We start from the raw sequence: 26,731 nt of genomic DNA, 5'->3' as shown, positions 1-26,731 counted from the left end.
AAAATAATCATAGTGTGTAAGAGATTCCTTGTATTTACCTTGTCCTAACTTTGTCGTGTTAATTCGTTGATTTTTATTAATAAATACTTTGACTTATTAATGCTACACATTATATCATTCTGTATGATCTTTAAAACATTATGTTCGTCGCTTTTTAACTTTTAAATTTCTTTAAATAATAAATCTCCTAAGCAGTTATAATTTATCACCACTGAATTTTTTAAATGTATGAATTTAATAAAATTTAATAAAAGGTAAGCATAAAAGACGTTCGAGAGAAATATACCTTTATTGCGTGATCTAATAATTCGTAATCCTGATTAATTGCACGTTTCATCTTTATTTAACTATTTTGGCAACATGTTTGATCGTTCTGAAGAATAATGCAAGTGCGTTATTACAAAATTACTTTTTCGTTGACAGTAATCAGTTTTATTTAATATCTTTCGATGGTAGATTAATGATTATGAATGTGATCATTTCGTAAAAACTAGGTATTAAAAATATCAAAATATAATAACATTTCGTTTAAAAAATATTTTAATGAAATTGATAACAGATAGTTCTTCAAGAATCTTGTTCTGCGGTAGATTCTCTGTAACCGCTCTTAGGTTCTCTTCGAAGTTCTCTGATCACAATCGATCTACTAGAACCGACTGGTTGAATATCTGAGTCTTCGTCATCGGTCGAGTGCCCGTCGTAAACTGTGTACCTCCGTCGCCTTTTTTTTGAGTTCGGTGTTTGCGGTCTGGGTTGAATTCTTCCGCTTCCTGATTCTACAGAATCACTTATCACGCTTTGCCTTCTGGCTCTACGTACCATATAGGCTCTAGAATTTTTCTGATTCTGTGGTAAAGCGGTTTCGCTGTTATCGACGGAGGTAGTTCTTTCTCTTCTGATTCTTTCGTGTCGTCGCTCTTCCCTTCTAAGCAAATCATCCTCACTCTGAATTCTCTTCTTTGTTCTCCTTGTTCTTCTATATTTATATCTTATGTTATCAGCAGAACCCATAACACGCGCAGAACTTGTTTCTACCGAAATTTCATCCAAATTATCTAAGGACCGGGCTAGTCTCGGCATTTGTACTGCTTCTTCGTAACTAGGTGGCCCTATTAATTCGAGAGGATGGATTCTTGGTTCTGGTGCACGTTCCAAATGTTCTTGTTGCTGTTGTTGCGTAGCTTGGTTTCTGTTGAACAATCAACAATTACTTTTTCTTTTCATGATAAAAAAAATATTTAATAAAAACGATTTAATTGAATTGAGAGTAAATAATTGAAATGAGAATAGATAAAGTCAATTAAATATTTGGATTCTTATCTTGATAACTTTAAAAGAGATTTCATCAATTATGTCGAATGCACCATGATAACTTCTATTGAAGTCATTGAAATTTCTGTAATAATATGGATTTTAAAAGAATACAACTTCCGAAAAGAGACACTTAGCTTTTGTAAATGAGATTTATAAAGGATTGTTAAGTATACAATCGTTAATTTATAACCGCAGCTATACTTTGATCTTTTTAAATAAACTTATTTCATTGAGGTAAAACAGATTTCTAATTTATTGTACATAGGTAATATTGTAATTTGTACAGATTGACAGATGTAAAATGATAATTAAGAAACGATGAAAATGTTCTTGAACTGTAATTTTAAATTTTGTAGTTAATATCACTATATCGGAAAAATTGCAAAGAATTATTTGTATAGTTCTCGTTTTCGTAATTTTAAAAGAAAATTCCTTACTATCTGTTTTATCTTTGGGGAAAACACTTTGTTCATTTAAAACAGATCGCTTATAAAGTTTTAACACTTTTTTTTAGAATAGTTATTTTGTTTGCTATAGTCGAATAATTTCTTAATAATGCAATCCGTCTGAATTGAAATACTTTCGTGATTATTATCGTCAGTTTTAAATAGATAAGTAATCGTTTCAAATTAGATATTCATAATATTGTATATAAAAAATTTCAATATAATATTTTTTATTCTTAGAGAGTTCTTAACAGTTCTTAGAGAGTGTAGTTAAGTTTATAAATCGTGTAAGTCTGAATTCTTTAAAAGAGTCTTCCTCACCTTCTTTGCCTTAATAGTCTTAAAGTTTCCAATTGTTGTCTTTGTTCGATAGCTCTCCTTTTAATCCTCATCATATGTCTGATAGATATGAAAGTTCCACATAAAACAATGATTGTAAGAATAAAGAGCATCGCAAATCCCCAGGTTCTGTCCTTGTTGTAATAAACAGATCCATTCCATGCGTTGAAACAAGCAGTTAGCCAGGTATAACCAGATACGTTCGATGGACTTTGACAAAGCAAAGTTTGTTCCACAGTTTTTGCTGGTCGTTCAGTTAGAAAAGTATACAACATGTATAAGTCCTCACAGTCGCAACGCCATGGGTTATCCTCTAATTTTATGTTGTTTATATCTGGATTGTTTCGAAAAACTTCTGGATTTATAGCTTCTGTCAAACGATTTCCTAAAAATTTAAAAAGTTTGCTATCATTAAAAAAATTCGAATAATTCTAAGCGTTATCAAAACAATTGATTAAGAACTATTGTCTGAGCAAATTAGTAATCAATTATTTAATTTTCCTCGCTACCTCTGTGTCGTAAATTTAATGTGATAAGATGCTAATTAAAATTAACATTAATCGTTAAAAAAATTTATCGGTTGTTTAGTTTTGAAAATTAACGTCTACGATGTATTTCGATTGGTCGACTTATACACGATACACGAGCAGGTAAATCATTAAAGAGATACGTTTCAAAAATACTTGAAGATCTCAAGATAGGTATGGTAGCAGATCTATCGATAAACTGGTAAAAATCAAACCTGATAAGTCGATTCTTAGTAGTTGCGGTAACTGAAGAAACGTATCGTTGAGCACCTCGATTATTCTATTTTGCCTTAAATCTAAATTCTTCAGTGATGTGGATTTTAATTTTGCTGGAAGCCTTTGTAGTCGATTATCACTCAAAATAACGCTCCTTATTTTTGGCATGTTTGCCAAGAAATTTCCATTTAGATCACTTATCAAGTTTGACGATGCGTCTAACGTTGCTACCGTTGACGTGAAGTTTGGAAGCTCGTGCAAAACGTTGTAGGATAAGTTGAGCAATTTGAGTTCAACATTTTCGTGAAATGTCAATGGGTGAATCACTTCCAAGTAATTGGCAGACAAATCTAATACTTGCAGTTTCACTAGACCCTCGAACGTGCTCATATTCAATTTTTCAACTCCATTCGCGTTAAGGTAGAGGAAGCCGAGTTCTCTATTTTTAGCGAAGATTCGATCCGGCAGCATGCGAATCATATTGCGGGATAATCGAGCCTGAGTCAATAAGGGAAATCCGTGTAGACCTGGCCTATCCAGATTACATCTCGACACGTCCAGCTTCTTTAGTTTCGAGTGTGTCAATGTCGAGTTTCTGAAAATAAAATATTCACGATATTGTTTATGTAAGTGTAAAATAGGCTAACATACTCAACTGTTAAAATATTAAATTGGGTTTCATTTATCTTTCCTTCTTTTTTATTTTTAAAAGTTAAAGACGAAATAGTTGTAAGGATAGCAATTTTTATATTTTTACACAAAATCAATATTTCTTATTGGGTTCACTACCTCTTACTTGTGTTACTTTTTCATAGAGAGATGTAATATCTTTCTAAATTTAATAGCTTCAGTAATATAATAAGAATACAGAAAGAATAGAAAAAGACTGGTGTATATAATAAGATAATAACTTGATAGGCTGGTAATAATAGAAAAGAATCTAATGCTTCTTAGAAAATATTATGTTCTAGATCGTATAATATTAATTTGAAGAGGAAATTATAAAATTTCGTTCATTCTCTAATTAAAATTAGAATAACGGCTGCAAATTTAATTAGTTGCGAGTAATTGGCTTCGTTCTTACAGTTTCTTATTCCTTTCAACGTCATCCTGTAATGTCACATGTTCTTAATATTTTTCATATTTGTATAGTAAAAAATAGACTTTTTATGCGAATAACGACGTAACGATCATACTGTACGATAATACAAACGAAAATTGATATCGCAACCAGAGTTGCAGAAACAGTTATTCATGTAAGACTATGATTTTAATTTTTTGTTTTGGATATTTTTTCATAACCAAAACTGAATCATCTTTCGTATTACAATTAATTCTCAAACGTTGTCCTCGGCTTAAGGAATAGTTTCTTTGCTTAGAATTTCGATTGCTTACCTCGTGCTGTAGACTAAGGTAGGATTGTTGGACAGTCGAAGCTCTTCAAGCGCTGGAAATCCATTGAAAGTATCGGGTCTTAAGTAATTTAAGTGGCAGTCAGACATATCGAGCCACTGTAATTTTGGACTCCATGTTTTGTCAATGTTTTTCAGTGGGTTTCCCATTAACGTAAGCATAGTCAGTGCTGGTAGATTATCCAACGATGTATTAGTGAGTTCCCGTATCTCTGTTAAATGAAAAGGCGTTAAAAACAAACTCGATGGTTAACAATTAAAGTTTCTTCTCAGAAGCGTATTTACATCGAGGAATAAATTTACAGTGTCCTTATACGTATTAAATATATTATTTAGCTACTGTCGCTTTCAATGAAAGAATTAAACAAATAAATCTTCCGAATATTAAATAAAATTTAATTGGTACTTGTATTTGGAATTTCGGTTTTTATATCTTTGAAAATTTATTTGAAATAAAAGCCTTGGAAAATTCATGTTTACGATGAACAAAGAATAATTGAAGAGTACGTAACAAGTTTATTATGAAAATATTCATATAATTAATGAAATATAATTGTACCGCAGTAACTAGCATCCAAAGCTTCGATACTGGCGCTCATTAATCCCTCCAATTTGGATAATGGATTTGTGGATAGGTGTAGAACCGTTAACGATGGTAGTTGTCCTAAGGATCTGATGTCAACGACGTCTTTTATCTTGTTGTCGCTTAGATCCAATCGTCGTAAACTTTTCAAAGACCTTAAATCCTCGGGCAACGAACTTAATTTATTTCTTGCTAAATTCAGGTATTGTAAATCTGTGAGTCGCGTAATATCATCGCTGATATTCGTTAATAGATTGTTGGATAAATTTAATTGTTCTACCTAAAACATAATTAAAAGATGATTGTCACGAAATAGTTAATAAATTGTTCTTTAAAACGTTGTCAATATCGAATGCACATTCTTGTAACTGGTATGTCATCATTTCTTGTACGTAACGTTTTATGATCAATACATGACATCAATCTATAAAAGATTATTGCTCATATCTCATAAGATTGAAATCCATTGTGTCCAAAGTTATTACAGATAATATAAAATTTCATGTGAAATGATATTTATAATATCAGAATACAATTTATATAACGTTGATTGATTCCCAAAGCGAAAACGTATTAATGATTCGAACGAAAAATTTCGTACATGTGTATGCATGCATATTTTCATACTGCAGTACTTCTATGTATGTTGACGTTGCTATTTTTACATAGTTCGACATATATAGTACTTTTACATATTGTTATATATGCAATACTCTTCAAGATATTCGTTAAATACTCATTTCCTTTCTCTACCGGTACATTTGTAGTAATGACTCATTCTTAGTTGCTTTTTTAATCATTAACGCGATAAAGCATAGAAAATGTCTGTTACACCGCCATTACCAACACTCGCAAACACTTCTTTTCTTCTTTCCAACACTACGAAGATGAATTCGTCATTAGCTTAATCTTACAGAGAGAATTCACCTACCACGTCGCTTATATTTTCAGGAAACACTTCCAAGCCTTGTTTTGAACACATGACAGTTCTTGGTTGTTGGCTGAGGTGGCACAAACATCTCGTAGGGCAAGTACTTTGACACATCGTGATCGAGAAAATCGAGAAAATTCCTAAGTACGTGGCTAACAAAGATAGCAAACCATGAGGCGACATTATCCGGTCCTTCATATTGTCTACTATCATACGCGATCGCGTGAACTTCCATAGAAATCACATTTTCATTCGGAAGCGGACTCAGATTCTTGTTAATAGAAACGTGGCAGGAATTTCTATGTCAACTTTCGACTGTACATTTTCACTGTTCTTTTCTTTGAGGTTTCGTGGAATGAAGATGAACGGTTGCGGATCAATGAGTGGGCCAACAGTACTCGGAACCGTCCTGAAAACTACTGAGTACTTATCTTTGATAAGTAACGTGGGATATGCCACATGATATCTCTGTAAGATAACTGGCGCGTACAACGAGGTGTGGAGAACATTATTTCCAGTGATAGTAAAAAAATCCAAGTGATATATCGACAAATGCACCTGTTATTCGTCTAAAAAATTACGATCATCGTTATATATGAATTATTTACATTTACTGGAACAAATTACGAGGTGGTAAAATTCGAAGAGTGTTAAGTACAAAAATTGAATATTTAAAAAATCATTAGAAAAGTACTACTACCTATTGTTACAAATATACCATGTTCTTCTATACATTTTATTGTGATGAAAGAAAGTATAGAAAGATTAATTATCGTTGATACTTAAGAAATATTAATGGGACTATTACAGGAAGTATATTTAAAAAACTAGTTTATGGAAACTTTTTCTGACAGAAGGATACAGTGAATCGTCTGTGAATTGAAATTTGAATGGGCAGTCCAGTGGAAAATATAAGACATTAGATAAGTACCTCAAGCATCCGAAAAGCCGATATTGAGGCGGCCATCTCCGCAGTCTAAGTCTCTTTCGGCTGACCCATGCGGATATTTTCCCCTTTCCCCAACTACTGTCGATGTATTACAACCTTTTTTTATCAATCCAACAGGGCAGCATCTAAGGTTTTCTGCAGACTGGAACAACCGCAACCCGGAATTATGTCGATAACCAACGTCAATACAATACAGTAGCAAGAATGCGATGAGCACGTTGGACGATAATCCATAAGATATTTAAGAGATAAAAGGATAAAAATTCTCCTTGCTATTTTCATTTTCATTTCCAAGTTCTAATCGCACAGCCTTACTTCAGTTAGTACTGGTATCTGAATATGGCCATTCGATTTTAACTTTCTCGTAAGATAGTTCTAATTTCAGTGAAGCACTTCATTCGCGTACCTCGTTACATATCCTTGGCTGCTGTAAGGAAACAAATAGCGACCAACGTATAGAAATTTACCGAGATTACAGCCTAGCATAATAAAATAATAGCTACAGTTTACAAAGAGAATGCTCGCTACTTATCAAGTACCTACAATGTAGAACGTGTGAATCAATGCATGCGATAAGAATTTAGTTAAAGTTAGATAGCTGTGACATGCACCGATAAAGGCTCCTCCCTTCGTGTTGATAGATTTAAAAAAGTCGTTATCCGCGCAGGACTGTGTCTCTCTCTTTTTCACACGTCCGGTTGGTCCAATGGGGATGATAGGTCACACCCTCGGGAGGGTGCAACCGGTTTAGCCAGCGCCGGCGCTTAGCCGACGGCTTATCCAGTAGGGACAAGGACGCGCTACTTCTACCTGTTGATATACTAAACCAACCCCTTCGTGGAGATTTTGCAAATCCACAGTTCCACACCAGACATTTGGTCACGCCCTCCAACCTGAAGATTACACGAATTCTTTGCATTCTTGTACCTGCTACTTTCCACCTACTCTTCCGGCTCGTTATAACCAGATTCTGTGAATTTCAAACATTGAAGCTACGAGCTTTTAATCATCTTACGCCGAACATTACGTTATTAGAACAACGCCACGCATTCGCCAAGCAAAAGTTAAATATTGGGTTATGGAACGAAGAGTACTTTGCATCACGATGATGGTTATTCAATGGTTTCTGTATGGGTTTGATTATCAAGCCTGTATCGATTTCCTATTTCTAATTTCAAGTCACAACCGGTGGATATACTGCAACGTATAGTTGTAATAAAAAAAATCGGCGCTCTTTAATACGGAGAATGTGAAGTGGCGTTGATTAATAAAATTTGATTAAAAGTAAATTTGGTGTCCAAAGACACGATTCCGTGTTTAGTATTTAACAAATTATTAAGCGACAATCCATATATAAATTTTAAAATTTATATACTTCTTAGTTAAACACTGGAATATACGGAAATAGACAATTCTAATTCAATCGAACGAACACGACAGATTTGAAGTGAACGTTTTTCTATTCTCAATAAAGTTGCTATATGTAATATTGTTCAGTTCTTTTACGTTTCATTGTTATGTGAAAAACTGTTTCCCTGCAAATGTTCGAATCAACGCGTCGATACCCGTTTGAAAAATATGTAATCTTGTAGAGACCGAAGTATGTATCGTCTCGGTATGACAAATCAAGAGAGAAAATACATACTTCTTGCCCGTTATCTCGAAAAATATTAACAAGTATATCTATTCTCATCTGTCAGCCGTTTAGTAACAGAATCAAAAGGTAACAAACGTATTCTATGCGTGTTTCTGGCAAAGCCGCGGTTACCATTATCGTAAAGGCACTGCCCATCCAGACAACAAAAATTCATCCGGCAAACTCGCTATTGAGGCCAGCTATACGAAACAGTTGCTGGAGAAGATATTACGTTGCTACTATCTGGCCTGGTAGATTCTGTCCTGTATGTCTACGTAGGTATATATATATATATCTATATACTATATACATCTCTCTATATATTTTTAACGCCTTCATTTCCGGCCACGTTGGGACACCGGAAATAGCGGGACGATACCTCGCGGTGTTTCAGGTATTGATCAGTTCGAGAACTGGGTACCACCCACCCTCAGCGGGTGGGGGTGCACCCTCTGCAGACTGGAAGCTTCGACCCCTGTACCGACCCCCTCCCTTTTACCCTCACCACCGGCTACCGGCGTCGCTCGTGACGCCCCCATCCGCCTCCACCTCCATCCCCTTCTCTCTGCCAACCTGCAGTTTCAACTGCCCTCCACCCACCGTGCCTCCATCCCCTGCGACCCAGCTACGAGCCATCGAAGACGAATCTTTAGATATCGCCGTCGTCTCCGCTCGGATCTTCGGGTTACGCTTCAGTAGGCTCTTCGGAAATAAAACGGGGACGAGTTTGCATTGGTATCGTTTGCACGGTAGCTTCTTCTCAGGAGACGTTTCAGGATTTGCCACAGCTACTTTATGGACCGTTTAATTGGAAATACTGCGACGTAGAATTTCTTTGAAGATTAAACCGCAATTCTTCAGAATGTTACGTTGCTGTTGTGTTTAATATGATATTTCTTTCGTCGAATTAATGAGAATTACGTAGTTACGTGTTAGATCCAAGTTGTTTTTTTTCGAACGTGATAAGCTTGGAACCACAGAGTCGTTTGACGTGGAAGCTTGACGGGAGGGTCGAACTCGCGCTTTTTATGCTTATTACATATTTATCCTGAGAAAAAATTGCTCTTCCAAGAAACTTTTATCATTTTCGACTCTATGTTGCAAAGACGATGGCAGATAGTTTTGCATTGGATTTAGTTTTATCTATTCGTAGAACAAAGTATACTGTAAAATAGTATGCTGACAGGAAATTTGACTCGTAGATATCAAATACGAATAAGAGAGTGTCATATTCGTTGAATGTCTTCTATTAAATCCTACGTATTAATTGCCAATTCCTTGCTAATTCATGCGAAAGTACAATGATACGTAAATTGAAATTACTTACATATACATATATCTTAGAAATACATATCTCTCCGATCTCTAATTACTTACGTATAGTTTATGCTACTAGTTTCGACGGGAGTTTAGGAACAAATATCCTAAAGTTCTATGCAAAACTATTTTTTCTTTACAAAAAGCACTGACTGTTGTAATTAAGGTAATTTTCGTGCTTAACTTACTCGTTTATCACCTTTCGACATTAGAAACGGGGAAAAGATACTTTTGCGGGGGTTATACACGCGAGTTGTGAGATTCCGGAGTGATTTTATTTTCCCTAAAGCCACCCCCGCCACGCAATGGCTCTAAGCTCGGTTATAAATAACGGCTTATCTTTTGTCGGCTTCAACGCCACTGCGAGTCTGTACAAAGGCAAACTCCACTCCTCAGAACGACCCTACCCACCACCTTTTATGCCTTGTAAGGGGGCGCGTAAAAGAAGACGTCTTTCGGAACGTGCACTCGTAATTGCTGTGGCATGTATCTGAATTAAATCCAGCGGTTTGTCGTGGTCTTTCCGCATCGACAGGCATGCACAGATTGTACGTACAGATTTACGGTATCCTGTACGTGGCTTTGTCCTACGGGTTTACCCTACGTTCCAAAGTTTGGGATTGTTATCGTAATTCCAAGTGTTGATGCATTATTAAAATTAGTGGAGTCGGAATACATAATAAATGCAAGGATTTTTTAATGAAAGGGATAAAGAAACAATTAAATTGCAAGTAAAAATAAAAAACACTAAAATTATTTCATTTGAAGGTATGAAATTATAGGTGTTTTATGATATATATATTACCTATATTTTGATAATATACGAACTTTCGATGATAATGTGTGCATATATGTATATACATAGATTATTTTTGTGTTCTTCAGAAGGTGATAAGTACGAAAAGAGTTAAAGTTGTAATATACAAAGTTTAAGATTTTTTTGTTGATTGCAGCAAGATAAAGTGGATTGAAAATTATAAAATATGCGAATTTAATTAATATATCAAATTTTTAAATTTCGGGCTTCACATCCGAATCGTACAACAGTGATACCGATTAAATCCTTCGAGATTAATTAGTTCGTTTTAGGTAAATTAAACACCAGTGTTGATACTAAAATTAAGGAATTTTCAGGAAATGGAGTTGTTTAGCTCGTATGTATTTAGTATAGTCGTGTGTGTGTTGTGACAGATTTTAATACTTTACCTGTTACTAAATGTTTCTATAAAATATCTGTAATTGCAATCTAATTATATCACATATTATCGATATTGTAAATATATAAGAAACTTTATTTGAGCCTTGTAACCTTCCTATAGCAGACATGTACGTAATTAGACTAGCTACATTTAGACATCGTAAGTAAACTTCTTGCATTACGTAGTACAACAATTTGCTAGTATTCGTGAAATATACGCAAAACTACAAAAGTGTCAAGTTTTTTTTTTATCTAGTTTATCAGCTATCTTTACCAGACTCTGATTAGACACCAAACAGATTACGTTATAATTTTGTCATATTTATCACTTTGTTAAGTTAACCAACGATACGTTTTCTGTTTTGCTGCTGCGATATCACCCACCACTAAGTTGTTATTGCCGTGCAGCTAGCTAGCTTAAGTATGTAGGTAGATTTCTCGCTAATATTTGAATGGATGCCGGCTATTTGTGGTTCAGTGCGTCTTTAACAAGATCAGAGACATTGAGGTGCGGGACCCTCGCGAGGATGAGGTGCAACGTACACAGCAAGATACGCGTGTGTTTGAGTCTCCGTCTACGTATACACGTCTATAAAATATACGTTGGGTCCGTGATACCGCGCACATCTGTTGGTGCTCCCAAACTATGGAGAAAGAGAAGGACACGCCAAACCTTGGCATCCTCGATGTTTCCGTAGCATTGTTTAATCGTCGTCCGGACCTATCCTTCGTTTGCTGTCGTTTCTATTCGCCTTCTCTTTCCTACGTTCGTCTCCCTGCTCTCAGACGATGTAAATCCGTATTGGAGTTCCGCACGAAGCCTGTAACCCTGAAACAGGATCCTGTTCGAGCGAGTGACGATTAAAGGTCGTAGGTGGAAGAAGCGCCGCGTTAAGGAGAGTGCAAATTAAGATTCGAGGGAAATCAGACTTTGATGTCACAATTTGGGTAATAAATCGTTTCGCGTGGTGTAAACGTAAGTAAGGAAAAATTTAAAGAAGATAGAATATCGAATCACATCGCGGTGTATTTAAGAGATTTAATTCGAAGTAATTCTATTATTCGAGTCGAAGTAATTATATTATTACTATGTGAATACGTAAAAAATGTCTTGTTTCATGAAACTAGATGAAATTTATCGTTTAAGAAGAGAAATGCTAGTAAACAAAATATAGATATTTTTTATGTTATATGTATATTCATTGTGAAAGGAATATAAGTAGTAAATAATTACATAAACTAATAGAACAATTAAGTAAGCATTAATGTCAGCCAGAGTCCTCTGTTAACATAATATAAATGTACAAAGAAACTACCAGTAACATTCATCATATGCAATTCATACATACACACAATATATATGATATACATGAAATGATACAGATACAAGGTAAACATCTACAGGTAAAGTTTACAGATACATCAATTTCTGAGTGAATAAGAAGAGATACGGGATTTAACTTTTTCAGATCAAGGTTTTTTCAAGGAAGATATTTACTTGGAATGTGATTTCAAAATTTGTTCACTAAAAATTTCTTGTACGTTATATCTGGTGACTTCCATAAATTGACAATTATCATTGTAGCATTTTCTTGCCATAAATTGTCATACCGTGAAAGGTTCACACATATTTATAGTAGTTGAATTAAAAAGTTCGAAGATACAGATTCATTTGATTGTGTTATTATATCGAACTTATGTAAAATATACAAGATATAAAGCCTGAAAACTTGGTTAAAACAACGTCTCAAACAGTGAAAAATGCTAATTCATTTTCGAAATATTGGTGTCACTAAATAAAACCACAATTGTTATGTTAGAACGAATTAATTCGTTCATGATCCTCCTCCGTTCTAGAATACATTGAAATACGCACTATATATTTCGAGATCTAAACAAGAAAATGTTAACGAAAAGTGAGAAACATAACTATAAAAATGCTGTAAAATTAATTTATTTATTGTTTACACGTCGTATCTATGTCTGAACCAATTAGCTTTCTTACTATATTTTCCTCGTGGTTACAATTATATAACAAAATAAATAAACAATATGTTTAGACTAGATTAGGACATTTTTAAAGAACAAATAAATAAACTATTAATCTATTTTACAAACGATGAAGATTGATAATTTCTTCTATTTAATTATAAGCAGGAACTTTTATGGCGTAAGAAAATCGATAGGGTTGATATTACTTCTCCGCACTTTGATTTTGTTCGTAACAATCGTTCGCTATAGTATTCGTTCGTTGTAGCATATTCCACTATATAGTACATCAGTCGTGAAATTGGTGTTGAAATTTTCAAGCATAACGAGATGTATTAAAATAGATCTTCTAACATACTGTCTCGTTAGAACTGTCCAAACTAAATATCGTTAGCATGCTATTAAAATCAAAGCGATGAAAGATAACAAAAATATTATGTATATGTCTGTGCAAATTAAGTATCGTCACACCGTTCTCCTGCTAAAGAGGCGGCGATGTCAGAACATTCTTCGTGGATGAGCATATTTCATAGCGCTATCTGAGAACCGGTGTACATCCGAATATGCCTAAAGAGTCGAAAAGATTGCGTCGTCTACGCCAGGCAACATGCCAATCTTGCTCGATGCTTTTTATTGCCGCGATAAGCGGCTGTCCTGTCTGCTTCTCACACCCCCAACAAGAAAATACCCGACGAAACGTTACGAATGTAATCTTTACTTCTGTACCGCTCCTTAATGGACGGTTTCGCTCCTTCGTGCCACGTAGCACGCACTAGCGACTAAGTTTAAATCTCTTGCAGATTTGACAGAATGTATCTTCTTTATGGCAAAGAGGGAAAAATGAGATAAACTTTTGTAGTGTTTAGATAAGGGTTAATAGAAACAAAAGGCTATATACCTACTTAAAAGCAATTGAAGATTTATTTTACGAGTCTTTATGTCGTTATATATAAATTTGTATATTTATATATTACGTACAAATTTCTATTGTGTAGTATGTGTATGTACTTCGTCAACCCACAACCTAAACACATTTTTTTATCGTTAACAAATTTCTCAAGTTGATCTTTTTGCACGAGTTTTATATTTACATTAAACATCCTCTTATTTCTGATTCAGATATAAAATTTGAGGAGCGCAATATGAGTATAAAGGGAAAAGTAGCTAAACTGTAGATATATCAAAGTGAATTGGAGAACTGAATTGATTCAATGCTCTTAATTTACGTTAAAGCCATTGACGTGTCTGCATAATATAGATACTACGATATGCATATACATATATACTTGTATCAAATCATTCCACAAATTTGTATGCACCTTTCTAGGCTTATTAAAAAAAAGTGAGTGATAAAAATCATTTTAAGAAGATAGAATGAAACTGCTGTTATCAAGATGCAGAGGAATTGCACGAAATAATGACGAATGGCTATATCGTTGATTGAAATGAATCGCAACATCGTATCTTTTTATTGCTTCATTATGAATGAGAATTATAGGAATTTATGGAATGACCTTGGTATTAAATCAGTAAAATCAACCTTTATGTGGAATTATATTTTAATATACATATATTTTAATGTACGCGGTTTTGATACAATTTGAATTGCATATTATTAGTAAAAATCGAGAGTTATTTCCACCACATTTCTTATGTTGTCCATCACATTCTCTTATAATTTTGACAGGCCTCATTAAAAACACCTTGTCGTGGTCTAAACTGTATTTTAGTTGTATTGTTTAAATTGTACATTAGTAAAATTCCTTAATAACGATTTAATTTAAGGTGATATTACTTACGACGCTATACTTTTTCGTACAATCTGCACTAAAAATTTATAAATTTAGAATTTTAGATTAGGGATCAGGCAGTTGTGAGTATGAATTTAGTTTTAACTTAAATACCTTGATGATACGTTATGAAAACGATATGTGGCAATCGTAAATTTAATCTTTTTGATAATTGCAGAATTAAACAATTTCTTAAGTTCTGTATAATGTGATCTTTTATTATTCCATTTTGAGAATTTTATTATTTTTTTATTTTCAGTAATATCAATGATTTGCGTACTGTAGTATAAATTTGCAATGGTAAAGGAACATTATGTTTTCTATATAATATTAAATGAGAGTGCAATTTTATAAATATTGTTGATCAAAGATCAATCATACTTTATCGAAAGAGCTCGAATCACGTGTGGAAATAGAGAGGAATAGTTCGATTTATTGAGAAAATTTTCGGTAACGCAATACCTTAAGAGCTATTTTGTTCAACGTCAATGGAAATTCGATAAATCGTCTTTACGTTATGCTTAAAGCTTTCCTATAATGAGCCAATCAGGACGTTCTGCGATTAAGTTCGTTGCGCCGCAAAACTTAACTTAGAGAACCTCGACAGTTCTTTGAAACTTGGAAACTTTGATCCATCTCCGCCTATAAACCTCCTTCTAGAAGTTTTTAACTTTTTCCTTAGATAAGGTAAGCAACCTTGCCTGTCATTTAATGAAGATCGTATTAGAATGTACTACTTCGTATCAGCTTTCGCGTCACAACCTAAACTTATTCTGCATATAAAGAGATTATATCAACTTTAATCACAATACGTATATTCTTGCGTTGCTCACGTTAACTCATTGCCAGTGCGCCTACATATCTGCAATCCGTTCAACTGCGATGTCTGGAACGAGCGTACATATATGTCGTAGACAGACTTTATCATAAATAAATTATCGTATTACAAATTCTATCGTCTTCACCTGAAATTTTTTTCAAAATAGAGAAACAAATTAAAAAGATTCTAATTTTATACTCCAATTAATACAAAGTATTTGCTCAAAGAAAATATTTAAAAATATCAATTTGCTTGTTGATACTTTGGTTCATGTTATTAATTTATACATAAAATACAAACATTGGGTTATACCTAATAAGTTTAGAGATAAAACTACAAGATTAAAGATCAACTACAGAGCTTATTCAATTGTATTCGTGTCTAATTCCTTGTGAGTTTAAGATGAAAATAAATTAATTAGAAAATTAATCTTGTTTTTATTTGTAGTTGAAATAAAAGTTAGTCTAAACACTTATTACAGTCAGTCGCGAAAGTTCACATACATCTATGAAATTTTGAGTATCTGACTAACCAGAGACACTAAAAAGGAATTTAAAAAGTTGAAACGTTTAATTCACAAAAATCTTAGGATAAAGTTATATCAAAAATCACAAAACCTTTAATTTTTTCAACATAAAAGAAATAGCAGATCATTATTGGTACTTACTTTAGGAAAAGGAGGAGGAAGCTAAAACATATTAAATATAATATTAAGCTTATTATTACTTGCAAAAATTTTTCATATAAATATAACAGGTGTATGTAATTTTTACATTGTATTTTATATTTCTTTACTTCTTCTTTTTTAATAAAGGTGAATGTGAATAAATTGTTACATTTTAACGATATATCTATAGTTTAGTGTGTCAAGAAAATTTGTAAAGTTAACATTTTTACTATAACATTTTACATTTAAGGGATGTCTATCTATGTAAAAATCATATATTTTTATGGTGTACAAACAATATAGACCAAATAACGAATTTTCTATCTTATATCAAAAGAAAAATTTTCTAGAAAATACTTACCCTCCTACAATGATAATTAATCTCAATTGCGGATACTTACAATATTTCACATGTGGGAAATTACATAGGTAAAAGTACGATAACCAAAAATTGCAGATGATCATATCAGGTTTATCTTAGTCGGAATATAAAGGATTAGGCGTATTTCAGACACGGCAGTTATTTTCAATTACCCTTCGACCCCCTTCAGTTGCATCCCCACCCTGTTCGAATGTAGCCCGGCCCGCTCAGGGCCGTATAATGTATGCGAGATAAAGGCCAAAGAGGCGCCGTCGTAGACTAAGATATTACAGAGAAATGGTATAAGGTGTGGAAGGTGGTGGCTGGGGGAGTTGGTTGCAGGGTAGCTGGATACGGTAGCGCGGGGAAAGGGGTACCCATAACTTATCGCAGATTTAAGGCTCTTAGACTTAAGGGACTCTAATAATAATATAGCGCCATTCCGCCACCGTTATATGGAATTCTAGTACATGTACTGTATAGCATAGCTAAGAATTCTCTATGATTTAACCCTTTAACGTACAACTTTCTGCGACCTGACCTGTCAAATATGCATAGTTTCTTTTAGCAGAATTGTTTCTTAGCAGTATGTTCCTTTTTCGTAAATTTTAATGTTAATAAAAGTTATGTTTTGTTATAGAATACACTTAAATAGATGCCAAATATAAAGTAAGAAATGAAAGAGAGAAAGTGTTTCTATAAATATGAAAATGCGATCGTTCATTGGCACCAAAAACGTGTTAAAGACGTTCAGTTAACTGTGCCTGAGCGTTAAGGTAAAAAAATATTGTGTAAAAGTAGTATATATATATATATATTGTATATGCAAATACATATATTACCGTTCGTCTGGACGATTGCGTAAGTTGATACGAAGTAATTTAATTAGAAAAATACAAATTAAAAACTAATAAGCTGAAGATTTAAGGCGATTTTATCCTTTCTATTTAGTATAGTATTGTTTCGTACATGCCGAAATTGACACCTGTATGAATATGCCAATAAAGTTCTTTAGCCTCGACTCGTTTGGTTTTTAAGCTGTAGATTCTCAGATAAAGAATATTCTGCTAAACTGATTGAGGAATATTATTGTAATTAACTTAATCAACAAGATTTAATTCGCTAAACGTCGCAAACTGATAAAGTTCCGTTACAAAGTGAGCGAAGAAGCGTTTGCATATTTATGAGTGATTCCAGGTAGAACTTTTTGACTGAAACAATGTTTATATATTCTACTACTTATATGATCTAAGATTGTTTCTTTAAGCCTTTTACTATATACATCAAAAAAAAATTTTTTCGAAATAACGAGTAGGAAAGTTTGATCTCTAAACGCTAATAGCAAAGTAATGCCTTCAATTATATCTACAATCGTTTTCCAAGGAGAAGATGGTACCTAATATAATCAATGCTCTCAACTGATATACGAAGTTGAAAACTCCTTGTTAATAGTTTTAATAAGGAAATATGCTAATTTACAATAATATTGACTCTAATAGACTAACGCACAATAATCTTGAATCTTAAATTACTCCATCCATTCTCAGCAAAGATGACCGCAAAGAGTGTAGGATTTCATATTCCTCTAACGTTTCTAAAAGTTTTCCTATTATGTCGGAAATTCGTGATTCAATCTTGCAGCATTTTCCGTTTCTATTGGGAAGCACCCTATAAGTGACAGAAAGAAACATGTTTCACCCTTGAAATGAAATACTAAATAGCATCTCACGCCAAATAGACGCTCTAATAGACTGTAGAAGCATTTGATATTTAAAAAGTTTTAAGTATTTGTACCCTCGAGTAAAAACTTGCCATGAGTAAGATAGGTTTTCATAGATTTCCAAAAACGGCGCTCCCCGTGGTGAATGTCGCAGGAACCATGCCGGCCGAGTAGATAATGCAAAAGAAGAGAGGAACAGGCAGCGAATAGGGAGATTTAAGACGGCGTGGCGCCATGGTAAACAAAAGCCACGATAAATTTCATAAGTCGCCGAATTAATAAAAGATTACAGCGCGGTTACTGCGGGCAGCCGCAAGATAAGAAGACACTCGGCGCGAGTACTCTCGACGGAACGGCCTCGAGACCGCAGCTAAATCATCGGATATCTTGCCCCCGCGATACATAAACCACCCTTCAAGCTTACACGTATACGTTTCATACACCGTTCTCCGCGTTCTATCTTCGCGAGAACAAGGATGCCCTCCTCTCGATGCCCGGGAAAAGGGCTCCGGATGTCGGACAGCGAATCGAATCGTCCTGCTAACAACCAGCCGTTAAACGCCAATCTTCCGTGACTTTCGAGTCCTTCCGACTTAATAATGACGAAACAATGTCAACGCAACTTTAACATGTACGTAACAAAAAAAAAGAGTATCCAGAAAAATTACGAAGTATGTAGTGTTTTTAAGAAGTACAAAGGCAACTCAAGAGAAGGCTATAAGTTTTATATGTAAACATTACTATACACAAGGCAATTATTAAAATTTATTGCTCGTGAAGGATTAAAAATATTTCCCGTATTTGGCGTTGGAAGCTCAAGACATCCTGACGAAGGAAATAATTTTCTGTAGGTCGTCTGTCGTTTTACTATATCGCAATAGGGTTACGGCGCTGTTGGATATACGCGATTGTTACTTATCTTAAATAACATTGTTATTGTCTATATTGTTTCATCGCTAAAAAGCTATAATTGTTAATAATTAATTGTACTATATATATTTTCTTGAGATTGTACTCGCGAATGAGTAAAACAAAACAGTGCAAGAGATTGGTAACAGTATAACCCTCTCAGTGATCACGATCATCCCTCGATTCCACTTGCTAACCAAATGTCTATTGTCTAGCATCATAGTCAGAATATTGAAACATCATCGGCAACTTTTTCACATTACTTGATATAATTTTATTTCATTCGATATTTATCATTGATTTAGAAATTAAGTTTCAGTTTCATCAACTTGGTGTAATCTAATTTAACTGAGATATAATAAACTACTGTTGTTAAATACTTCATTCGTTGTTCACAATGCTGTTAGTAATAAAGTTCCAATTTTTCTAAACTCCTCAAGCTGGCGATTTTAATTAGAATTTTAATTAACGATTCCATCTTCGTGACATAGTAGATACGTACATCGGACACTTCCAAGGTTTAAAATATAGAGGCTAATTATATTAGAATTAATCAGAAGCTAATAATAATAATAAATATATAGTAGAAGCAAAGAAAGTTCGATTACATATGTATAATTCAGATTCGATAACGTCGAAAGGACGTTCAGGCTTTAAAAGATTAATCCTTCCACATTTCCAATGATTCGCCAGATTTTCGTATTTACTTATTATTACTAGATAAGATGTGTCGCAGACCGGCGGACAAATATCTGGGTCTGGTATTAATTGGCAAGCAGGACACTTTGATAGGCAGTCCGGGGCGAATGGAAGACCGAAAGCTTCACTTTGATGTCGAGAACGCGGTCCATTTCGTACTGGGAAGCTCAATTAATTAAGCAACGATGAAGAGGGATGAACTTATATGTCCGAGAGTTTCAAGACTATCCTAAGTCATATGATTTAATAAATACGATTATCGTCTGCTTGAAACTTTTCCCGAGGATCGAGGTACATTACAATAATAAATTCGACGCACAGTTCCCTTATACTTTCATAAATGGTTCACTTTTTGAGATTTCTATATTTTTTAAATTTGTTTCACTGCGAAATAGTACAACAAGTAGATGAAATATTACAAATACTTTGCTGATATTTTACAATACTATCTTAGCTATGTGACTAAATAATCAAGTAACGTAATGAATCATTCTTTCTTGTTTTAACAGACGATATTAATAGAGAACGCATAAAAACAAAGAAATACCAAAATATATCATTAACGTAACGATCTCAACGTTTTAATCGTTAAACGTTTTTATCGTCTTAATGACAATCAAATGTTTTGCGCTGATATGATTCTTGGTAAACGTCGAATTAAAGTGAGAGTTAAGTCTATGGTATTAAGACGCGGACCTCGAAGACGAAGAGGACAGTATAAAGAAGAAGGAAGAAGAAAGAGCTAAGACGAGGAAGAAGGGGAGGACTAAGAGGAACATGCCGTAGTAGAAGAAGAAGAACAGGAAGAAAAGAGGCGAAGATACAGAGGCGGCCACCAGAGGCGGTGATCTATGGTGGGATTACCGGTGGCGGTATTTCTTCATAACCGTTTCTCCGGGTTGCTTCTCTTTTCTCTTCTTCGTCGTTCCCACCAGGTTCGGCTGGCTGGCCTTCTCTTGGTTGGTCCTGCGATCTACCAGCAGCGTCTTTCCTTCTTCGACTCTGCCTATATCTCCCTACGATGCTACGTATACACCCCATGCTCTATGCTCCGTTCAGCTCGTGGGGGGTTGTATCTTAATAACATTCATGAGCTCAGATATACCCGCCAGATTTATTGCTCTGACACCCGCGGATTCAGCGAAGCTCCGGAACCAACCACCACCCTCTCCTTTTCTCTTCGCTTGCTATCGTTTCCTTTCTTCTTTGGCAACACTCAATCTCTTTGCCTATTCCAACTTTTTCCTTTCTTCGATTCTGATGGCCTTCTGTCTATCGGATTACGTGAACTTGTTACATGATTATTCGCTGTCGATACCTTAAATGCTCGGTTAACATAGTTGCAAATTTGTAACTGCGAATTCAGTAAGGTCCTATTGCTAATAAAACACTTTTACAAATTATTGTGTATATATGTCTATCTTTTAATCGAGCACTGAGCACAATTTTCTCTTGTCATATCCACATAAATGTCTATTTTGGTTAAGTTGAATTGTGTTTTTAATTTTTAACTCCCTTAACCCACCGCTACGGGCATAGCCCGTAGTACGATGATCGGGTCAAACGTAAATATTACGGGCATATCCCGTAATAGATGATCGGGTCAAACGTAAATATTACGGGCATAGCCCGTAGTACGATGATCGGGCCAAATATAATATATAATATAATATATAGTAGCTTGTTTACGTTTTCGGCCCAAAATTCTCGAACGTAAATCGTAGGTTAAGGGGTTAATTACATTTCTCAATGACAATGACTTTGTGTCATTTCAATTTGATGATAGTCGTGAAATAACTAATAAAAGTAACGATGAAGTGATACGGTGAACTTATACATTGCAAACTAACTTCTTTATTTCTCTGTTTATTCCTTTCTTACGCGATCAATAATTAGGATAATTTCAAAGCTAACACTTTTGTTATCACTATATGAAACGAAACCACGGTGGCTCCGCTTTTATCCGTTTATCAATTGAGTCTCTTGTGGAACTACCCTACAGATACCATTCTGCACCCTCCGCTTCTTGGCGGAGGCCGTCGACGGGTGTGTGTTTCGATATTTATGGCTGCCTGTATATTACAAGCGAGCTTCGAAGCTACCACTGTCGTTATATATTCAACATTAAATATATACTACCTTCGATTTACAGCCGATTCGTATAAACGTACCTCGTTCTCTGCTACTTCTCTTTTTATTAAAACAATAACTAAAAGATTGACAAATTATTATTTACCAAAATTGTATAAATACATTCAGAAGGCAATAAGATCCAGTAGCAATTTTCTAGTAAGTATAACCATAGTTACTTTTAAATCTGTACTTTCAAATGTCAAATTCTATTTTTTTAACCTTGCAATTAATCTAGAGGCTGTAATTTAGAAGATTCTAGTGAATTATAACGTAAAATCATTCGATATAAAAGAGGGGGATAAGGAGATAATTCTCGCGTTATGAAATTTCTATGTTTATCTCTTTCATTCTCGTCATTCATCGAAATCGTGTGAGAAATGCATAACACTTTCACTTTTTTCACGAAGATATACTTAGTATAATACAAAATGAACCTAGAAAAACTTTCGTCAAGTTTTGCTAAGTTTCTTCATATACAATATAATCGTATAATCATATAATTTACACGAAGACAATAAGAAAGATTCATATAAGCATATTTTTGATCTAAACAATTTATAATAATAAATTAATATAGCGTAACCGTCTTAGCGAAATTGTTTCTATACCAAATTGCACAAATATTCATGGAATGTTTGTCAAATTAATAAATTTTTACTGCAGACTTGCATTCAGGTCCAACGTGAGTATCACAGGTCGAGTGAGTTCAGGTCGAGCACATATTTAAATAAGCAGTTACACGCCACTGAAAGACAAAAATGGTTATACCTGAGGGGAAAGATCAAACAGGACGTCTATCTCTTTCATCATATTTGCATTTTTTATCGACTACCGAAGTAGGTTCCATTGCGTTACAAAACGCCATAGATGATTCAAATTTGTTCCATAGGAGCCTATATATACAAACGAACGAATAAAAAAATATAAATTCCGTTGAAAAGTGTCGAACATTCCGCATCTTGGTTATTACATAGTAATTAACCAATTCTGTGTATTATAAACATAACTAAGTTAGTTAAACTAAGAAAAGTTAAAAATTCTACACCTTGATTAGTACGTCGTAATTAACAAATTCTGCGAATTGCAAATATAATCTAACCCATATGTGGAAATCAAAGAAGCAAAGGGATCGAAGGAATTCTTACGCTGATTCAATGCATCTAATTTTCAAAGGACGATCCTCGATTCCACGGAAGGTTACCGATTACATCGTTTCTTGTGGGGATGTCTTTCTATGTTCGCTTACACGTGAGTTTGTGTACGCGTGATCGTGGTCGTGTAGGAGTAGTATAAGCTTCTCTCGTGCTGCGCAAGGCAATACAGATTTATGTAAGTATTTAGCACAGGCTCTTTGCTTTATCACGAGTCGCCCAGCCAAGACATCGTTGGCGTTGTACCCAACCCATCGCACCGGTTTGACCGTCCGAAAATTTTCAATTATTTTTCCATCCTCGACTGCTTCGATCCCCTGTCTCGTCCTCTTCTCCTTGCCCTGTCCCGCGGGATCACACCACTTTTCGCCGTCGCCTGTTTGTGAAGACTCAAATCTCTAAACCGATTCTTATCGTTTAATTATACACATATTTGTTCTTCTATAAAAACATTTTTTAATTTGTAAAAGTTATCAGGATCACTTGTACGATCGAGCAAATATTATTAGTGAAGTTTTAATGAAATTTTACAAATTACGTTACAAGTTACAAACTACGTATGCTAATGAATTTTCTCGAACAATAGGATCAATAATCTTGTAAATTCGCTGATATTATTAGTTGTTGACTTATTGCGTAAGTATATTATTGTATTAATTTTAAACAACTGTCAGTTGTAAGAAGCATCCATTTATGTAATTAAATCTTTGCAGTGGATATTGGAACATCAATTTCAGTATACTATGTTTGTGGATATATTAAAGACAATATAAGAAATATAACAGCGATTTTTATAAATCGCTTGTAAAATGTCTATGTCTATTTATACAATAAATTAAGAGAGATAGTTGGGTTAACTGTTGTATAATTTACAGCTTAGTGGTTCCTTATATATACAAACGTTTAAAATAAGTTTATTTGTATTAATTTCGCGATCAACTTAAAATAATAGAAAATAAGGTACGTTCGAGCCACTTCATAGTTTTTTTTTTATCAAAAAGACAAAAATACAAAATAAATAGCAAACGACGCGTGTACTGTTTACAGAGAAAGAAAATTGACGAATTTTTTTTAAATTCATTAAGCAAAAAGACTTGATTCTTCGGTTTCGATTACAAAAATCTTTAGAAAAATACTGTGAGTGTAAATTTAAATTTATTATTAAATAAATATGAGAAAAGGGATGAACTTGTTGAAAGTCTCTACTGGAAAATTCTTCTATGGTTTGTGATTACGTGTCTTGTTACCGTTTCCTAGCAAGGACACGTCTATCGGATCAAAAAGACACGATCATATGTCAAGAGAGAAAAGATTCTGTTTGGCCAATCATGAAATGGCTAAAAGCTATTGGTATCGTATCAACAACCCCTCTGTCGAACCCTGATCTTCTAGTAGAATGGGCCTTAAGCTGTATGAAATTCCCGCTGATCCTCCTAAAATACTAACTAATCAGCATTCTTGAGTTTATCGAAAATGAAATAAACGATGACATTCGCTCTTATCCACTGCTTCGTTTTTAAATTCTTTAAAGCATAGTATACTTTAAGATATTATTATACCCGCTACTAATAATCATCATCATACGCACATCTTGTTTGTTATATTACTGTACATTTCTATGAATGCACCTGTCCTCCATTTCAATTATCTTCTCTAATATTTTGTACACTTTAGAGAATTTCGTACGAAATAACAAATTTGTACTTGGTATACAGATCAACCATAAATCCTACATTAGAAACTTAGCACTTGAGTTACCAGTCTTCATTGATCTTGCGATTTCAGTGGCTCCTAAAATTCAAATGATCTTTCTGCGTACGACAGAGGCGGTTTTTTACATTTGCGTATATAGGTGATTATGCAGGTATAAAAAAGAGACAGAGAGGGAGAGAGAGAGAGAGGGAGAGAGAGAGAAAGAGAGGAAGAGATGAGAGAGGTGTAAGGAGTAGAATGTTGGTGTTCGGTCGATCTTAATACTGTCTTAAGCCCACCAGAGCGCAACATAAATTATGTATCGTCCGGGCGTAAGATGCCTCCAAGATCCCAGGAGCACCTGGTATTCCTACTTCGGCTCATGGTTTCTCCAAGACTTCCTCCGCCTCCTTCTTTAGCCCTCCTTCTCGGTGGCAGTTTATACGTTCCAACAGTACCTCCTCCGCGGGTCCCTAAATTTTCTCGAAGTCTATAAGGGTTAAGGAATTAACTGTGGTTGCTGGCTGGACTGTTGCGAGCCTACAGGGTTCTGATACGACTCGGTGCAGGGTGCTTGCCTCTGGGAGCTTAATAGCCCGTGCGAGGGGCAAGCGAAATACCGAGAGGAAGGAAGGGAAGCTGGCAAGATCTTCGCCGAAAGCCATTACAAGGATTTCTTTTATTTACGATCGCGAAAAGAGCTCCTTTGCTGGTCGGGCTAAGTGGTATGATCTTCTCTCCTCATGATTCTACTTCTACGATAGATCTCGGCCAATGACCGACTAAGCGGCCACTTTTGGAGGCTTAATGTTCTGTCCAATCGTGTAATATTCGACTATAGATCAATTAAGAGGCGATGTTGCCTTTCTCCGAACCAGCAACTTTCTTGTATCGATCACGAAACATAATCACCCATAACTCTCTATTATACCCAATTCTTGTTTCTTATTTTCTATCAGATAAAGCTATAAAAGTTATTAACATAGGTGAGCTCCGATACTTGAAATTATTCCGCATTAAAACTTAGTTGAAAATGAAATATTGAATTTCAAATAAGGATAAAAAAAGAGTAACATAAATCTAAGAATTTGAATAACAAATAGAAATTAAGTGTTCGTGAAATATTTTTTATTAAGCATTTAAAGGAACCGCGAACGAAAAATGTATTGCCAAATTGTTAAGTCTGACAAGTCATGTAATCATTTAAATTTAAATATCTATCAACTTCGTTTGATTAAACTCTGCAACCAGGGGGTTATTATCAACCAACTATTTCAATCTTTTATGTCTAAGTCAACCTTTAGTGACTCATTGCATTGCTAATTTCCAAATGAATTGCATGCATAAAGAAATGATATGTAAAAGAAGAAACGTAATAACATTCTTTTAATATTTAAAAATACTGTTTTAATTGCAGAACTACCTAACATAAAATTTATTGTTCAGTTTTAGATAGTAAGTGAGCTAATTATTTCTGGCGCAAAGAAAATTATCTAGCAATCATTAATTATTTTGAATAAAAGAAAGAGTACGAATATGCAATATATCTACACTAATAAATAACAATTTTGGCAGCATTTATTTATATAATCAATTATTACTTAAGTAATCACCAGATCAAATCGTAAATTTTTATATACCCAGGGCATGTTAATTATATTTATACATGTGAATTAAAATACAAATTAAATAATGTCTCATGCTTCTAATTATATGTTCACGAATTAAATACTATATTTATAGATGTATGTAAATATTTGAAATATAAATGAAAAGTAATGTCCATTCTAATTTATTACGTGGATTAAAATTTTAATACATGAATTTTATGCAATTATAGACAAGCTTAAAAAGCAGTACTTCTACAATTTACAATTTCACGATATTTAAAAAACTATATGAAAGGATTTTGAAAACAAAATACCTCCATCA

At 34.2% G+C, this 26,731-nt stretch overlaps 1 protein-coding gene across 1 annotated transcript; it reads right to left on the bottom strand.

Annotated features, from left to right (window-relative positions):
- Positions 1-522: 522 nt before the first annotated feature.
- On the bottom strand, positions 523-6,221 carry LOC117205313 (leucine-rich repeat-containing protein 15). Its single transcript, XM_033443592.1, has 6 exons — positions 5,769-6,221; positions 4,814-5,117; positions 4,238-4,466; positions 2,842-3,437; positions 2,082-2,484; positions 523-1,189 (listed from the first exon to the last, which is right to left on the bottom strand). Exons 1-6 carry the CDS (start codon positions 5,979-5,981, stop codon positions 568-570), a joined length of 2,367 nt encoding a protein of 788 aa, XP_033299483.1. The 5' UTR covers positions 5,982-6,221; the 3' UTR covers positions 523-567.
- Positions 6,222-26,731: the final 20,510 nt, after the last annotated feature.

The sequence above is a fragment of the Bombus bifarius genome, unplaced genomic scaffold (assembly GCF_011952205.1).
Source record: "Bombus bifarius isolate JDL3187 unplaced genomic scaffold, Bbif_JDL3187 scf7180000007987, whole genome shotgun sequence".
NCBI classification, from domain to species: domain Eukaryota; kingdom Metazoa; phylum Arthropoda; class Insecta; order Hymenoptera; family Apidae; genus Bombus; species Bombus bifarius.
Note: the sequence above shows the minus strand (reverse complement) of the source record. Positions and strands in the feature narration are given on the sequence as shown.

What these genes read in the sequence shown, in the direction of transcription:
- LOC117205313 (XM_033443592.1), bottom strand. Translation starts at nt 5,981, where the DNA reads ATGATAGTAGACAATATGAAGGACCGGATAATGTCGCCTCATGGTTTG. An exon ending in ACCTTAGTCTACAGCACGAG is followed by an intron (nt 3,438 to 4,237) that starts GTAAGCAATCGA and finishes TTTTATTTTCAG; the next exon opens with AAACTCGACATTGACACACT. An exon ending in AGACTATTAAGGCAAAGAAG is followed by an intron (nt 1,190 to 2,081) that starts GTGAGGAAGACT and finishes ATTGTTCAACAG; the next exon opens with AAACCAAGCTACGCAACAAC.